This window comes from Quercus robur, chromosome 6, assembly GCF_932294415.1.
Source record: "Quercus robur chromosome 6, dhQueRobu3.1, whole genome shotgun sequence".
NCBI classification, from domain to species: domain Eukaryota; kingdom Viridiplantae; phylum Streptophyta; class Magnoliopsida; order Fagales; family Fagaceae; genus Quercus; species Quercus robur.
In genome coordinates this window covers 15,211,032-15,230,057 of record NC_065539.1, presented here as the reverse complement: position 1 = coordinate 15,230,057, position 19,026 = coordinate 15,211,032, and the positions used below count along the sequence as shown (strand labels likewise).

The 19,026-nt window shown below is 35.1% G+C and overlaps 1 protein-coding gene and 1 pseudogene across 2 annotated transcripts; both read right to left on the bottom strand.

Annotated features, from left to right (window-relative positions):
- Positions 1-764: 764 nt before the first annotated feature.
- On the bottom strand, positions 765-17,722 carry LOC126732948 (squalene monooxygenase SE1-like). 2 transcript variants are annotated; one of them, XM_050436035.1, is made up of 8 exons: positions 17,686-17,722; positions 3,580-3,691; positions 3,232-3,406; positions 2,950-3,118; positions 2,552-2,770; positions 2,118-2,393; positions 1,476-1,754; positions 765-1,223 (listed from the first exon to the last, which is right to left on the bottom strand). In XM_050436035.1, the coding sequence occupies exons 1-8, from the start codon at positions 17,692-17,694 to the stop codon at positions 1,110-1,112; spliced, it is 1,353 nt and encodes a 450-aa protein (XP_050291992.1). In that variant the 5' UTR covers positions 17,695-17,722; the 3' UTR covers positions 765-1,109. The 2 variants fall into 2 exon arrangements, with proteins under 2 accessions (XP_050291992.1, XP_050291991.1); XM_050436034.1 differs by lacking the exon at positions 17,686-17,722 and adding an exon at positions 4,300-4,948.
- Positions 11,302-18,659, bottom strand: LOC126732950 (squalene epoxidase 3-like; annotated as a pseudogene).
- Between the last annotated feature and the right edge of the window lie 367 nt (positions 18,660-19,026).

Genomic DNA, 19,026 nt, shown 5'->3' with positions numbered 1-19,026 from the left:
TTCCTCTACTTTATTTTCTTAAGCCTAGAATGGAGGCCCAACGTGTAATTGGAACTATACATACCCATCACTGATATCACTTACAATGGGTTAATCACAACAAGCAACGTAAAAAATTATGAAATAAAGATATACAAATTTATATATCACAATACTTATTGATACTGTATTCTGCTCTCCCCAGAACCCAAAAACAAGTAACTTAAGTCATCTGGAGCTAACAGAGGACAGGGACGCTTGCTTATTACTGACCACGTGAGATATTATCCGTACGGTACAAGACATCATGGGAATGGACCTCAAACCAGCTGGACTGCTGGTATGGTATACATTTCTCCACATTTCCAATTCTGGTTCACAAATATTGTATCGCCTAGCCAGTCAAGCAATCAAGCTACAAGCACTGCGCATTTATCATGCAATGCAAGACCTGGTTGGTTGGTTGGTTTAAAATTTTAAATTGATTAACACAGCATAACTAGGTAACAAATCCAATTAAATTAGGAACTGCCACTCATAAAAATGACTGAAACCTAATCATAATGCTCATTGCTCACACGCACCTTATGACAAATCTAATTCGTGGCCTAACCAAACCATCTGCCTTCCAGTTGGTGCTATTGTCGTTTTTGTTGATATCCAATTAAAAGCACATTTTGAGAGTGCAAGACTACAAATAATTAAGCAACGTTTGGCTATTTGATTTGTGTGTAGGAATAGACTTATTGGCAATGTAAATAACCCAAGAATGTCCCGCCAAAAAATCAAAAGAAACAGGAACTTCTTTGATTCAAAAAATATTCTTAAACGTAAAGGAGAAATACATGTTTTGAGTTGGAACAGAAGTATTGTTCACCCAGTTAAATACAACTTAGTAGTGGTTTGAACAAATAATTGTACGGTTTGAACAAATAATTGTACTACGCCCTCTAGTGGAAGGCTCAAGCATACAAATTTTATGTACTCTAATGGAGGGCTCAAGAATTCAAATCTTATGAAATCTAATGGAGGGCTCAAGCATACAAATCTTCCCGTCTTCACTACGTAATGCAAGCTGGTTTGCTTTGCTACAAAAAAATTCAAAGCTAACAGATCTTTGCCATATTCTTCTAAATATCTGACTTAACACTAGGGGCTTTATAATATGCTGGAACAGTTGCAGGGAAGAACATCTGCCTCACTCCTTCAGCCTTGATGATGGGAAATATTATACCTGCTGCACTCTGGAAAAGACAAAGTGGTTCCATACGAATTATTGAAGATATATACTATATGGAAAAAATGACATAAAAGAAAAAAACAATAAAAATAGCATAAATTTTGAGTAAACAGTTCAAAGTGGGTGGTGACATAAAACAGATTGGAGGCATTAAAACAGAACAACAATAACTTAAAGGAACATAGAAGAGAAGAAAAACTATCTGCATCACTCCGCATTCTACAACAATCATACAAAGAGAATAGGAAATACGCACCCAAATCAATCTAGCTCCAATCCACAAGCGTTGAGGCGAAGGAAATGGTAGTAGCAGGCGACTGACACCATATATTGCAACAGCAAAGAAATGGAGAACTAAACTTAATGGACGAGGGTTCAGACCAGAGAGCAAAGCAATCGGTCCTGTAGAAAATATTCCTCCCAGGCTTAAATAGTCAAAGCATGCTTGGCACATCTCCTTCCTTGCCTGATCAGGTGAAGCAGAAAACACCTTATAGAGGGCACCTGCCAGAGTATTTATTGTAGATGCCACTGGCTGCAATAAAGACCATAATCACCATATCATACAACAAATTATAAAATGTGAAACATAACAATCCCTGGACATAAAAAGGCTCCTTGATTTCCAAAAATTTTGGAGCCAAAGATGATCACAGAAGAAAGCAATCCCTAAATCACATCTCTCAAAAATAATTAAGCATACTATTTGTAATATCATCTTGACTGTTTTTTGCCATTCACTAATATGGAATTCTAAAAAAACAACAGCTCACCCTTTCTTTTAATAATGATCACTGGCACTTTGCGATCCAATTCTATTTGCAACATATACAATCAGAAATTCATATCTGCACCTTATACATTTCAAGATTATACTCTTGCGTTCATGAAAGTTTACCTTGCGCAAGGTGTAAAAGGATTCAAGATATCTGGACAACAAAGCTGCATCATTTAGGTCACGCAATGGCTTAAGAAGATCTCGAAGTACAACAATATCAGATAGGGCCACAGTCATTCCACCACCAGTTAAAGGATGACGCATGTTGAAAGCATCACCCATTAAAAGGGCTCCAGGAGTAGGATGTGGATCTGCTGGCATGCTTCTATTTGGCATAGTTCTAATGTTTCCTTTATCGATTGCTGACACGAAGGCATCATGAAGCTCACGTGGAATCTACAACATAAATTCTCTTGATTAAGGGGCAGGACATATATGTTGCTTTCAAAGCCAAAGTGAAACAAAGATGAAAAATATAGAACACATAAGTATTGCCAATGCAACTGAGCTATGGACTTGATAATCTAAGATCATATACTGAACGGTATAAGTACCTGTGGAGCTACCATTGTTTTCAAATATTTGGCCATTTCGCCATTAGCAATAGATGGTAATTTCTGACCGGGTACATCAACCAAACAGCGAACCTCTGTACTACTGATGGGATAAAACAAGATGGGAGAAGGGTCTGCTAAAATAACATGCCCATGATTTGCAAATGGAAGTTGACAGTTTTCCAAGACTAAACCCACAAAACAAGAGGGCACATCTACCTGTTAAACAAAAATAAAATTGTACTATCAGTTAGCCTCAGTAGAAAGCATGAATGCAAATGCCAACTGCAAGAAGCAATAGATACATATTATAACTCTCTATATAACCAGAGGCCATTTTCCAATTCATCGAATAACACCAAGCAAACTGTTATAAAGTTTCAAGATAGCAACTTCACCTTGGGGTTGCAAAGAGCGCGGCGCAGATTTGAGAAGCAACCATCACACACAATTGTAAGAGGAGCATAAGCTGTGTGTTCTTGGCCATCCTTTGTTTTGTACTGAACCCCCCTGATAGTCTTATTTTCTTCAAGCAGGGATGTTACTGTACCTTGCTCCAATTTCACACTGAACAGAAGATTGATCATTATAAGGGACAAGAAGATAAAAAATGGCAAATTTTAACAAGCATTAAACTATACTATGATACAGTGAATCTATAAGAAGGCAAGAAAGTATACTTGGAAAGAGTAGCGGCTTTTTCTCTCATCCTTTGTATGAAACGTCCATTGTGGAAGCTCCTCCCGGACACATCTGAATGAAATTTTTCCAAGGGATAAGACAATTTTGTATTTTTCCCTTCCTTGAAGAGAGCATATCCAAGAACACGCTGAGCATCAATTTCCTCCACGCAATCTGATGTCAAAGCACAATTGTGTCTCATTTCACATACAAAAGGCTAACAAATTCTTTATTGAAACAGAAGTAGTTCTAAAAACCATGTCCAACAATTATTCTAAAGATTTTCCATTCAATGTATTTGAAGGATATTTGTAAACTAGAATTAGGATGTTAACTTTGATACATACCTTCAAGGCCCAATTCCACTAATTTCAGGTATCCCCCAGGCTGCAGCAGTTCACCAACAATTCGATCCGGCTCTGTCAAGTCTCTTTCGATCACATGAACTCGTCTTCCATCCTGTAATTGGTAACAAAACAAGTTAAAAGAACATGAAAGTAAGTAAATATTAAAAAAAAAAAAAAAAAAATCAACATTTTAGGCTGAATGGTCATAATGGGAAAAATTCCAGCAGGCATTGTGAGAAAGCGAAACCAAACTGTATCTAAATTGTTATAACAAACTAATATGGACCTAGCTCTGCTCATGCTAGTAAATCATGTGGATTTACACACAATGATGTGTGTGCAAGCCAATAAAATTGACTCAAAACTCCGCTAATTAATACAGTACATCTTAAAACACATTCAAGGATTGCACTTGCGTTCAGTCAACCTCATAACCCCACCTACCAAACTAAACAGTTTCTTTCCTTGACAATTGCATTTTCGTCATCTGCTTCCACACGCAACCACCACTCCATAATTTAGAAATTAATAATAATATTATGTAATTTCTGTAAGAGACATGACAAACAAGCACTTCCCAGAATTCTCTGATTACTTAAAGTACAAGTTAAAATTACTTAAAAGTTACAAGTTACAAGTCACCGTTAGAAAAAGGATTTCAAAACTGAAAAAAAAAAAAAAATTGTGAAGAAATTAAGGATTTTGTTTATAAAAATGTACCTTGCCGAGAGTGTAAGCAAGAGCGGCACCTGCAACACCGGCGCCGACGACGATGACGTCGGTGCCGGAGTCAGAGCCATTAACGTGGCGGAACTCTCCGTCGGTGAAGCTGTTGTCGTCGACACATTGTTGTGGAGAGTTCTTCTTCTTTAGCTTCCTGTTATTGGCATTGTTATTACGACGAATTATGTAGAGAAGAACAAAGCCGAAGAGGGAGGCAAAGAATGTCCAGAGTACGTGCTGATCAATCACAACCACTATCTTCTTTGGAACGAAACAAAGAGACCCAGATGAAGAAGAAGAATGGGTTGGGATCAAAATGAAACCTTTAGTAATTCTCTCTAGCTTTTTTGTGGTGTTGGTTGCTCTTGTGGACCTTGTGGGGGTTGAAGTTGATGTTGAGGATTTATTAGCACGGACGAGAGAGATAGTAAGAGGGTGAGGATTGTGTTTGCTTTTATAGAGAGCTATTAAAGCCGAGCGGTGGTGATGTTGATTTTGATATGCAATTGCATATAGGTGTGGATGGGTGAGGGACTGCCTCATTGTGGAATTTGGACTTAATGACTCTGATTAGGTTTTCGTCTTTGGATTAATGCCTTAAAATTAAGGTCTTTATCCTTTAACATTGAACCCCCGGGCGTAATTTTGTGAAGGGGTAGGTAAGTATTATATAAATTAATCTATTTTAGTAGAGTTGTGTAGTACTGGTCATGAGAAGGAAACTTTCAAGTTATGTAACTAACTGGACATGAGATGAGAGAGACTTCTGTGGCCATTGTCAACCCACCGGTGTCTCAAGAAATTTCTAAATTTTGGGGTCCAACAACATTCACATCAGAATCGTATCTTGTCTTCTAATTTAGATTTTTCTCGGCCAATTCTGGTTGAAGGCTTGTATGAATCATTGTTCAAAACTTTACTACTTTTTACAATATTGAATATTGTCTAACTATAGCAAGTCTCACAACAAAACAAAACTATATATAGCAAGTCTATAATATTAAACCCAATTATTTTATTCCACCTTTTTTAAATTACAATCTCTTCACACACTCTCTCTCTCTCTCTCTCTCTCTCTCAAGAATACAGAAATCAATCTCAAAATCTCTCCCTATTTCGCACTTGGATCTCTCACAGATCAACGACACTGTGGGTGTAGGTGGCCGTGGGGTTTCAATGTTGGCAAATTCGTTGGTGTTATTGTTGTGGGGTGCCACGGTGGTCATTGTGGTGGGATTTTTGGCTTAGCCTTTTACCAAAATCAACAAATTTAGCTTATGGGCTTATGAATTTCACAAAAATATGATAAAATATCATTGATGAATGTATTTTTTTTTTTTTTTTTGGGGTTTTAATTTGAGCCGGGGTTGAGTTCTCTCATATTTTGTTCTTGTTCATTTCTCTAAAGAAAATATATTCTTGTTTTATCTCTGATCTCTCTGTATGTGGGAAAGGAAAAAAAAAAATTTAATAGGGACATATTGCAGAATAGAGAATAGGATATAGGGTGTTGGTTAAAAATTGAGTACTTAGATAAAGTGATTTTTTGAAGAGAAAATTTAGATAACAAAATAAAAATACAAAACCGAGAGTGAATGCTCTTATGATTCAATGCATGTTTCATGTTACAAAGAAATGAAGAAATATTCTTTAAAATTCCTTTTATTCCACTTCATTCCTTTGTCATTTTTCTTTCTCAAATAGTGTTAGGTGTTGTAAGTTACATTTTAATTAATAAATTAAGCTAACTTATTTTTTAAGATACAATTTTAAAGTCTTACTTTTTGTATGTTCTCTCTCTCTCTCTCTCTCTCTATATATATATATATATATTGTAGTGGGTAAAAATATGGTGGGGTTGACTTCCCTACAATAAATTTGTTATTTGAAGGAAGTTCTGCTAAAACTAAGTACATCATGAGGAGTACCTATGAGGGTCTGAGAGAGTGCTCCGAAAAGTCTCCTCGGCTAAAGGGAGTCCTCGGCCTAATGCACCTCGGCCAAGTCAAAAGAGTACCTAGGAAGGTCTGTGAAAGTGTTCCGGAAAGTTTCATCGGCCAAATGGAGTCCTCAATATAATGCACCTTGGCCAAGTTAGAGGGAGTACCTAGGAAGGTTTGAGAGAGTGCTCTGGAAAGTCTCCTCTGCCAAAGGGAGTCCTCGTCCTAATGCACCTCGGCCAAGTCGTCAGAGGAGTACCTAGGAAGGTTTGAGAAAGTGCTCTGAAAAGTCTTTTCTGCCAAAGAGAGTCCTTGGCCTAATGCACCTCGGCCAAGTCAGAGAAGTACCTAGGAAGGTTTGAGAAAGTGCTCTGGAAAGTCTCCTCAGCCAAAGGGAATCCTTGGCCTAATGCACATCAGCCAAGTCAGAGGGAGTACCTATGAAGGTTTGAGAGAATACTCCAGAAAGTCTCTTACGCTTGGGTTCTTGGAGGGATGGAGCTAGAATCACTTTAGCTTAAGTCTTTAAGAGCAACAATTGAGAAAACTTGAAGGAATTCACCGTCCTTGTTGTTGGACTCGTGGGTATTTTCAAGAGAGCCTTCCTTTACTTTTTTCTTCTCCTTTTATAATGATGGTCTTTGCATGGCCGGCCATGTGGTCAATTTACGCTTAATGTATAGAACATGTGTCACTATGCATGGCTCTTTAGTATTACATATGCCTTATTTTAATTGGTTAAAATGTGGTTAAGGGAAGATTGTAGTTGCATTCACTTTGTTTAAAAACGGGACCCCCTACACACACACACACACATATATATATATATATATATTGGTGAGTTTAGTATCGGCTTTAAGTTTTTAACTTTTATGTACAGCTTTTTAAAATCTTACTTTTTCCTTCTTCTTTTTTTTTTTTTTTTTCACTTTTTCAAAATTGTCAAGGTACAAGTATGTTCTAGCATACTTTTATCAATTTTTTTTTAGGAAAAAGCTAAATAAACTATTTCCAAACGAGCACAAAACTAGCTTATTTTTATCTTCATGTGGGAAATTGCGTGACACCTCCATCTTGTATTTAGTTGAAGGGAAGGCTCAAAATCAACTTGGGGCACATTTGGTAGACTGTAATGTAATAGATATTCCTATGGTATAACTATTCAGTTGTTTGGTTATATTTTTATTATAATGAATAGTTATTCTTCAAAATGAGAAATAACTATTCCTTATCAAAAGTACTGTATATTTATTCATTCACCTTATGTAATAACTTTTTTTAAAAAATTCCTAAAAAGCCATTAGTTGCCACATCTTCAAAAGGAAAGAAAATAGATTTTCCTTCTTGTTAATTATTAGCTCTATTTTGAATACCCTAAAATAAGTATATTTTAGAAAATTTGACTTAAAAATGATTTAATTACATATTCTTTTTATACTTTACTAAATTATGGATGCATATTCAGGATTCTATTCCTAAATAGTTATCAAACTAATGAATAGTAATACTTATTACATTCCAACTTAATGTACTCCTTGTAATACTTATGTCTATTCCCATATAATAATCATTACAATATACCAAACGTGCTCTAATTAATTGCTTTAATCTATCAATCAAAAAAAAAAAAACCTTAATTGCTATAAGTGTTATAGTACAGGAAGTTTTTAATTTTTTTTTTATGGTTGTGGGTGTGGAGCTTACCAATACCAAAATAAACATACACTTACCATGTATTTCTTAAAAAATATTAATTTTCAAAAATAACTAATAATCATATTGGAAGTCATTGTCTTTAATACAAAGAAACATTTTGAGCAGATCATTATATTTTTATTCTTTTATTAATATTTATACATTTTTAAACAAATTTTATAAATTAAAGACATAAATATTAAGCTAACACAGACTAGTTGATAATTTCCTATTAAAGTAGTTTTCTTTGTTTTATTGCTGAAAGAATAGTTTATTTATCTTATTATGTTCCATTTATTTAGGTTGAAACGGTTCATATTATTTTGTGCTTGGTATTTCAAAAAATACAAGTCAATGGTAAGCAAAATTAATAGAGCATCAATTTCTTTTTTTTTTTTGAAGAGCAAAAAACATTTTTCTAGAACACCACATATACTTTACAAACCATCGCAAAATAGACTACACATCACAAAGAACTCTCCCAATAATAATTTCTCCTTTTGTCCCCTCCCCTCTTTCGCTTCATTATTTGTCTATTAATTGTTGTTGGCCAATTACTACCTGACCATTGACTTTTTTTCAAATGGCATTTTTTGCTCAAATCAATCATTTTTACACTTAATTCTTTTGTGTTGATTTCAAAATTGGGATTTGTTTATCAATTTAAGGCTCCCATATGGCCTAGAAAATTGATAGTTTTTCCCTACCTATTTGGAGTCAGTTTTGTGAATAAAAGTTTTTATTTATATAATTGTTTGGAATAATAAAAAATATTAAATAAATTTTAATACAAACCAAACAGCATATAATTTGTTATGGTTTTAATTTTAAAGTCGCAACCAAATACAAGAAAACTAGTGGTTTCTTAAAAATTCCATGAAAACATATGAAGTATATCAAACTTTTTTATTTATTTAGAGTAATCCTAAGTATACAACTCCACCGCCCACCCAATAATTTGCTTATAAGGGGCAAGTTGTAATTTAGTGCAATATCTCTTTCACTTGATTGATTGAGTTTGTTTTTTTTTTTTTTTTTTGGGAAAATTGATCTGCTTTTGCTGGGTAGTCACACAACTTTTATTTAAAGAGGTATTTGCTTGTGGGTTCGGTTAGCGAATGCTTTAAGAAATTTGTTAAAGTTTTATTTTTTATTGTAATCACGTGGAGTAAGCAACCAGAAAAGGCTTGAGGTATTAGCAACAATTTTCTAGTCATGTGGGGCATTTCTTTGTAACAAGCTTAAGAAATTGATCGAGAACTGGGAATTGGTGCCTACATAACTGGTTGCTTGCTTACCAAGCCATCTTGGCAAGCTCCTCCAGTTCGATTATTATTCTTGATTTTAATTATTATTTAAAAACTACTCACTATCAAAATGAAATATGATTGATTATCATCCCAAGAAGATAGAGTATCCCACATACGAGAAAGGGCCACAAATAGAGTTGAACCAAGTAAAATTGCAAAGACGTAATGATAGTAGAGCCGGGACATCCTTGCCCTCCAAACCGAACATGAAAAAAAGGGGTTATCGGGGTGGACTCATCGACTCCACGCTACGTGACGGCAATAGGTATATCATGTGTACTACCGAGCCTTGTTGAGGCTATTGCTCGAACCATTTATCAAGTGAAGCAATTTGAGGATTTCTACCATTAAGCCACACTTTTGCAGTGGTAGGCCCAATGTGTAATTGGAACTATACATACCCATCATTGATATCACTTATAATGGCCTAATCACAACAAGCAACGTCAAAAATATGAAATAAAGATGTGAAGATTTAAGTATCACTATATTTATTGATACAGTATTCTGCCCTCCCCAGAACCCAAAAAGAAGTAAATTATGTCACCTGTACAGTACAAGACATCAGGGGAATGGACCTCAAACCAGCTGCACTGCTGGTATGGTACACATTTCTAATTCTGGTTCACAAATGTTGTATCGCCTAGCCAGTCAAGCACTCAAGCTACAAGCAATACGCATTTATCATGCAACGCAAGGCTCTGATGGTTGGATGGTTGGTTTAAAATTTTAAATAGATTAACGCAGCATAACTAGGCAACAAATCCAGTTAAGTTAGGAACTGACACTAACATAAATTACTGAAACCTAAACACCATGCTAATTGCTCACACACAGCTTATGACAAGCCTAATTTTTGTCCTAACGAAACCATCTACCATCCAGTTGATGAGATTTTCATCGTCGCCGTCGTTGCTATCCAAATAAAAGCAAATTTTGAGCGTGCAAGCTAAAAATATTTAAGAAACATTTGACCATTTGGTTTGGAATTTGGAGTGTGTCTAGGAGGAGACTTATTGGTAATGTAAATTGATAGTTTTTAGACCCCTTAAAACAATTTATTTAACCTAGGTAATTAGCCAAGTTGTTACTTAGTCCAATTAAACAAGTCTAGGTGATCACAAAAACAAAGATCAAATCATGCAAAGCAACAGAAAATAAATAACACAAGATATGATCACCCAGGAAACCAAACAGGTAAAAACCTGGGGAGGATTTGACCTAACTATTCTCAAGGTAAACTTGAATCCACTATCTTGAAAGAATCGAAGTTCATACAATAAGACTTACAAGCCCCCACGCTCGACTTTTTATTGCTACCAACCAGTAGAACTTACTGACACGACCACGTGCAAGCTCCGAATCCACAGACTCCTTCTTTCTTGAATTCACCACCAGATACAAGCACACCCGCTTGTGTTTTCTTTAAACTTCAATGGCAGCAACTGAATTGATCATCAAGGTATAGATAAATCTTATTCTTGAAAACCCTAAATTTGTGTAAAGGAAAGCTCCTCTAAATCTCACAAAAGATTTACACAAACCGCAATTATGAGCAACACTAAAACGTGGCTAGGGTTTGCCTTTTATACTTAGGACAAATAAGAAATCCTAAAAACGTTTTAAAACATTTAGGGCTGAGTTGGAAAAATCTGCAGAAAATCATTCTGCCTGAGTTTCGATCGATCGAGCCTGTTTTTCGATCGATCGAGCCAGGCCGAAAGGCACAATGCTTTCCTGCTTTAACTCGATTCCAACTTTTCATAAATGCACAACTTTGAGCTAGACTAAAACACTTCTAAACACATTGTTTTGATCATGGTTTGCCAACAATACAAATTAGAGTTCTAAATACATAAAATCCTAAGACTTTAGAACCTAACATAAATAACTCAAGAATGTCCAGCCAAAAATCAAAAGAAACAGGAACTTCTTTGGTTCGAAATATATTCATAAATGTTGGAGTAAAATACATGTTTTGAGTTGGAACAGAAGTATTGTTCACCCAGATAAATACACCTAAGTATTTATCTAAACAAATAAATGATTGTACTATGCCCTCGAGTGGAAGGCTCAAGCATACAAATTTTATATACTCTAATGGAGGGCTCAAGAATTCAAATCTTATGTACTCTAATGGAAAGCTCAGGCATACAAATCTTCCCAGCTTCACTACGTAATGCAAGCTGGTTTGCTTTACTACAACAAATTCAAAGCTAACAGATCTTTGCCATATTCTTCTAAATATCTGACTTAACACTAGGAGCTCTATAATATGCTGGAACAGTTGCAGGGAAGAACATCTACCTCACTCCTTCTGCCATGATGATGGGAAATATTATACCTGCTGCGCTCTGGAAAGGACAAAGTTGTTCCATACGAATTATTGAAGAAATATGGACAAAATGACATAAAAGGAAAAAAGAAGAAGATAAAAATAGAATAAATTTTGAGTAGAGAGTCCAACGTGGGGTGACATAAAACATATTGGAGGCATTAAATTTAAAACAGAACAACAATAACTTAAAACTTAAAGGAACATAAAAGAGAAAAACTATCTGCATGACTCAGCATTCTACAACAATCATACAAAGTGAATGGGAAATACACACCCAAATCAATCTAGCTCCAATCCACAAGCGTTGAGGCGAAGGAAATGGTAGTAGTAGGCGACCAACACCATATATTGCCACAGCAAAGAAATGGAGAACTAAACTTAATGGACGAGGGTTCAGACCAGAAAGCAAAGCAACTGATCCTGTAGAAATTATTCCTCCAAGGCTTAAATAGTCAAAGCATGCTTGGCGCATCTCCTTCCTTGCCTGATCATGTGAAGCAGAAAACACATTATGGAGGGCACCTGCCAGAGTATTTATTGTAGACGCCACTGGCTGCAATAAAAACCATATCATACAAGTTATACAATATGAAACATAACAATCCCTAGACATAAAAAGGCTCCTTAATTTCCAAAAATTTTGGAGCCAATGATGATCGCAGAAGAAAGCAATCCCGAACCACATCTCTCAGAAATAATTAAGCATACTATTTGTAATATCATATTGACTATTTTTTGTCATTCACTAATATGGAATTCTAAACAAATAACAGCTCACCCTTTCTTTTAATAAGGATCACTGGCACTTTCCGATTCAATTCTATTTGCACCACATACAATCAGAAATTCATATCTGCCCCTAATACGTTTCAAGATTATATTCTTGCTTTCTAGAAAGCTTACCTTGCGCAAGGTGTAAAAGGATTCAAGATATCTGGACAATGAAGCTGCATCATTTAGGTCACGCAATGGCTTAAGAAGATCTCGAAGTACAACAATATCAGATAGGGCCACAGTCATTCCACCACCAGTTAAAGGATGACGCATGTTGAAAGCATCACCCATTAAAAAGGCTCCAGGAGTAGGATGTGCATCTGCTGGCATGCTTCTGTTTGGCATAGTTCTAACGTTTCCTTTATCAACTGCTGACACAAAGACATCACAAAGCTCAGGTGGGATCTGCCACATAAATTCTCTTGATTAAGGTGCAGGACATATATGTTGCTTTAAAGCCAAAGTGAAACAAAGATGAAAAAAATAAAGAACACATAGGTATTGTCAATGCAACTGGTCTATGGACTTGACAATCTAAGACCATATACTGAACAGAATAAGTACCTGTGGAGCCACCATTGTTTTCAAATATTTGGCCATTTCACCATTAGCATTAGAAGGTAATTTCTGACCCGGTACGTCAACCAAACAGTGAACCTCTGTACTACTGATGGGATAAAACAAGATGGGAGAAGGGTCTGCTAAAATAAGTAAATAACATGACCATGATTTGCAAATGGAAGTTGACAGTTTTCCAAGACTAAACCCACAAAAAAAGAGGGCACATCTACCTGTTAAACAAAAATAAAATTGTACTATCAGTGAGCCTCAGTGGAAAGCATGAGTGCAAATGCCAACTGCAAGAAGCAATAGATACAGATTATAATTGTTTATATAACCAGAGGCCATTTTCCAATTCATCGAATAACACCAAGCAAATTGTTAAAAATTTTCAAGATAACAACTTCACCTTGGGGTTGCAAAGAGCACGGCAGATTTGAGAAGCAACCATCACACACAACTGTAAGAGGAGCATAAGCTGTGTGTTCTTGGCCATCCTTTGTTTTGTATTGAACCCCTCTAATGGTCCTATTTTCTTCAAGCAGGGATGTTACTGTACCTTGCTCCAATTTCACACTGAACAGAAGATTGATCATGAAAAGGGACAAGAAAATCTATAAGGCAAATTTTAACAGGCATTAAACTATACTATGATACAGTGAATCTATAAGAAGGCAAGAAAGTATACGTGGAAAGTGTAGCGGCTTTTTCTCTATTCCTTTGTATGAAACGTCCATTGTGGAAGCTCCTCCCGGACACATCTGAATATAATTTTCCCGAGGGATAAGACAATTTCGTATTTTTCCCTTGCTTGAAGAGAGCGTATCCAAACACACGTTGAGCATCAATTTCCTCCACGCAATCTGATGTCAAAGCGCAATTGTGTCACATTTCACATACAACTGGCTAACAAATTCTTTATCGAAATAGAAGTAGTTCTAAAGCCATGTCCAACAATTATTCTTAAGATTTTCCATTCAATGTATTTATTTGAAGGAGATTTGTCAACTAGAATTAGGATGTAAACTTTGATACATACCTTCAAGGCCCAATTCAACTAATTTCAGGTATCCCCAGGCTGCAGCAGTTCACCAACAATTCGGTCTGGCTCTGTCAAGTCTCTTTCAATCACATGAACTCGTCTTCCATCCTACAATGGGCAACAAAACAAGTTACATGAAGTAGAAGAATAAGAAAGTAAGGATGCAAAAAATTAAAAGATCAAACATTTTAGGCTGAATGAACATAAGGGGCAAAATTCCAGCAGAAGCATGGTGAGAAAACAGAGAAAGTGAAACCAAACTGTATCTAAATTTGTAAAACAAACGGCTGCGGCTTCAGGAATATTTCCAGAGTGGTCATTAAGAAACTTAAATTATACAAAATTTAATTAAAAGAGAACTTCATATGTTAACCCCAAAAAAACACACGCACTCACACAAATACATAAAGTCTTACAATTTCTTTCTATAAATTTTTTGTAAGGTTGAATTTATTCAATCATGTGTTGGCTTTATTCCGTGCCAAATTTCTTGTATTTTAGCAATTAGATGCCTTGTATTTAGGTGGAAATTATGTAAGGGTTATGTGTGAGAGAGAGTGTGATAAAACTCAAGTGTGTGTGCATTGGAGGATTCTTGCGACTGAATCTTGCGACTGATAACTCGCCAAAATGCCACACGTGTGAAACATGCAAAAAGCTGAAAGGTCACGACAGCTGGAGCACTATAGGACAAAAAGTACAGTCTAGCCTGATAGTTATCTCAAGACTTAAACTCGCAACTTGTCCCATTCGCGAGAATGAGTCGCCTGAATGCCATGTTATGCAAAAAAATGACTTTTCACATTCCTTATGTACACTACTATAAATACCCTTATACACACGAAATGTAGAGAGTTTCTAGAGAGAATTTTGAAAGAGAAACCCTAGAGAAAAACAAGATTGACTCATCCACAATCTTTGATATTTGATTCTCCAAATTTCTCTACTCTCACCCTCTCCATTGACATACCCTTGAAAGGTACATTTGTCAAATCCTTATCTCACCATACGTATATCAGTGAGAAGGTATTTTGGTGTTTGGAAAGCAGTTTAGAGATGACCAATTTACTTGGTTAATGTAATAGGCTTATTGCAGGATTCGGGAAGCTAAAGAAAACATGATTAGGCTTAACCCTGTTGGAGTAAGAAGCTTGGAAGACTTAAGTGCATTGGGTAGATTAGGCTTGGAGAATTTTCTGCAATTCATGTATCTCAACTTTATTCTTTAGTGGATCATTTGACCCCTTGGAGGGTGGCAGAGAGGTTTTTCGCCGAGTTCTTTGGTTTCCTCTTCGATAACACGTACCGATATTATCTTTATGTTTGCATCTTTCTTCCTTTACACTTTACCTTTTAATTGCTGTTGTGTTTGTGATTAATTATGGTTTAGAGTGTTTTACCAATTTGGATATAGCTTATATTCATCATTCTGCACATATATTGTTTGTATATAAGCTTGTGTTGGTATTGTTGAAATTGGGGGTCTAAACATTCATTAGTGTTTTACACACTAATTGAACATTCATTTTTTTATTTGAAATTTTTGCATGATAATCTCATTATCAATGTTCTGCAATTCATGTATCTCAACTTTATTCTTTAGTGGATCATTTGAACCCTTGGAGGGCGGTAGAGAGGTTTTTCACCGAGTTCTTTGGTTTCCTCTTCGATAACACATGCCGGTGTTATCTTTATGTCTGCATCTCTCTCTTCCTTTACTCTTTACCTTTTAATTGCTGTTGTGTTTGTGATTAATTATGATTTAGAGTGTTTTACCAATTTGGATATAACTTATATTCATCATTCTGCACATATATTGTTTGTGTATAAGCTTGTGTTGGTATTGTTAAAATTGGGGGTCTAAACATTCATTAGTGTTTTACACACTAATTGAACATTCATTTTTTTATTTGAGATTTTTGCATGATAGCCTCATTATCAATGTTGCAAGTTATATTTCTATCAAAATTTTAGTTAGATAAAAATTTTCTTGGGATTTTTCTTTTTGTTTGTGTTGGAAAATTTAGACCCTGGTTGATATAATTAACAAGTTTTAAACCCAAGTTGTTAATTAGATTTATTATGAATAAAACTTGTTAAAACAAACAAACATCAATATTATGTCAAAATCATGAACATCGGAAAATTAAATAAGACAAAATATGATGACCTAGGAAAACCAATGAAATAAACTAGTTTCACAGTAAAAAACCTGGGGAGAAATCTTCCCGAAAAGCAATCCACTATAGTAAAGAGAAGTTTCAGATCTAGTATAAAATCTTTGTCCCTAGACTCTACAATCCCTGTAGATGAACTCACAACATAAACCTTCTACCGCTTCAAAACCTTTGAACTCTTCAATATATGAACCCCACCTTTTTTGCACGGATCTCAATACGTGACTAACACACCAACTTGAAGAAGATGTTGGCTGCAAAGTTCTTCACTTCATTAACAATAAAGATCAAGAAGCACTTGGTTACAAAACCCTAAGTCGTAAAGACGCAGTAGCTTCTTTCAGAGAAAATAAGGTATCGGTCACTTTTTGCATATGTTCTCCTTGTATTCTCTTATGTGACGGCCTCTAAAATAAGCTTTATATATGTCTAGGGTTGTGAAAAAGAAACCTTACACTAATACATAAGCATGGGCCGAAAATCAAATTTGAAAATTTTTGAATTCCCGTAACCTCGATAGATACCTTGATAAATAGTATTTGTCAAGCCTTATTAAACCTCGATAGATAGCTATCTGTCGAGCAGCTATCGAGCTATCTGTCCGTAGGTGTCGAGCTATCTGTCTAGCTTTAGTGAACAACATTTCTTCACTTGTTTCTTAGTCCAATCTTCATGGCTTTAATAATAGACTTAAACAACATATTTCTTGAAGTATTAAATATATCATAGATCTACCCAAATACAAGTAAAGTGGGTTTTGTCAAAGGATTAGTCAATTACATAAAATATGTCCTTAACAGTTTGTAAGGACATAATATATTGTTAAGGGGACTAAAGTTTAAAGAAAAAGTTTGGCTAAAAACTTAATTATATCCTAAGGCTACAACTCTCATTAAATAAATTAACATGGTTAATTTTGAAAATCTAGAGCCCGTTTGGTAAGAGATTTCTAATAACGTTGTTTAAGTTTTGTGAAAATACATATGGGTAAAAAAAGTGTAGAAATATGTGTTGTGGTGTTTAAATAACAGTTTTTATTGTTTAAATACCGTTACCAAACGGGCCTTAATTGTTGAATTACATGTTCTTTAATCTTTATGTTCTTAAACGCATGTCAAATTTCATGTTAATCGTATGTTATTTACTTTTGATCCATAAATTTATTTTTTATGTATAATTTTAGACTACAAAACTCGAAATTTAAAGATTTGATTGATGACATAGCTATTAATCTTTGATCTTCTTGAAATTTTGCAAATATGGAGGATATAAGAAGAAAATGTATCTATTTGTAGATTTGTCAAAATTCCGTACAATAAAAAAAATATTGAGTAGAGTTATAGCCTTAGTTTACAACCAAGTTTGTTATCAAATTTTTTCCAAAATTTAATTATGTTGGGTCTAAAAAAATTTAGGGTGGTCACAAATATTTTTTAAGGATTAAAAAATCATAAATTTTTAAAATTTATATATAATAAATTTTTTTTTTAGGACCACCCTGAACTAACATAGAGCTGCCAGTGATAACAAACAATATGGACCTAACTCTGCTCATGCTAGTAAATCATGTGGAGTTACCCACATCGGTATGGTGTGATATTGAGAAAGGGTTTATCACTTGCTCCGCGATACTAACTGTTGCATGCAGTTTTGGTGTTGGCGTGTGAGTGTATTCCCTTATCTCATCCCCCTTCCCCCATATATGTGTGTGTGTGTGTGTGTGTTTCTCAAAAAAAAAAAAAATGTGGAGTTACACACGATGATGCGTGTGGAAGCCAACAAAATTGACTCAAAACTCAATTACTCAAAACACTTTTAAGAATTGCACTTGCGTTCAGTCAACCTCATTACGCCACCTACCAATCTAAACGGTTTTTTTCCCATGAGAATTGCAAATGCATCCACCACTCCAGAATTTCATAGAAGATCTTTTAACAAAAATAAATAATAATAGGATTTGGTTAGTGTATGTTCTTAGGGCATACATTTATCATTTATTTTAAGAAATGTTTTATGAGAAATTGAAAAAATTGTTAAAAAAGCTAGTTACTTTTTTCAATTTTTCATAAAACGTTTCTTAAAATAGTTTAGGAAGGAATGTATTTGCTAAGGCATCTAATTTCTAAGAGACATGACAAACAAACACTTCCCACAATTACTTAAGTAACAAGTCACTCAAGTCACCGTTAGAAAAAGGATTTCATAACTGAAAAAATAAACAAATTGTGAAGAAACTAAGGATTTTGTGTTTGCAAAATGTACCTTGTTGAGAGTGTAAGCGAGGGCGGCAACTGCAACACTGGTGCCAACGATGATGACGTCAGTGTTGAAGTCGGAGCCATTAACGTGGCGGGACTCTCTATCGGTGAAGCTACTGTTGTTGTCACATTGTTGTGGAGAATTCTTCTTCTTTAGCTTTCTGTTATTGGCATTGTTATTACGACGAATATTATAGAAAAGAATGAAGCCGAAGAGGGAGGCGAAGAAGGTCCAGAGTACGTGCTGATCAATCACAACCATTATCTTCTTTGGAACAAAACAATGAGACCCAGATGAAGAAGAAGAGTGGGTTGGGATCAAAATGAACAGTGGTGAAGCCACACACAGGTGGGGTGGGGGGGGGGGGGGAAGGCCCCCAAAATTTTAAAAAATTATTTTATAGTATTTATATTATTTACATTTTAAAAAATGTAGCATGTAAAAGTTGAAGTTGGCCTCTCCAAATTTTGAATCATTTTAATGGTGCTCTTAAAAGAAAGAGAAATTATATTAAATCATATAATTTAAGAGTTTTAACAAATTAAACTATGCAAAAAATGATAAATTTTTATACATGTCTTTTTTTTTTTTTTTTGCTAGGTAATTATGGGGGATAGAACCCCCGAGC

Excerpts from the sequence above, each read along its gene's own strand:
- LOC126732948 (XM_050436034.1), bottom strand. The coding sequence starts at position 4,845 with ATGAGGCAGTCCCTCACCCATCCACACCTATATGCAATTGCATATCAA. Across the intron at positions 1,755-2,117 it reads CCTTTTACACCTTGCGCAAG|CCAGTGGCATCTACAATAAA; the intron begins GTAAACTTTCAT and ends TCTTTATTGCAG. Across the intron at positions 1,224-1,475 it reads TTGGAGCTAGATTGATTTGG|AGTGCAGCAGGTATAATATT; the intron begins GTGCGTATTTCC and ends TGTCTTTTCCAG.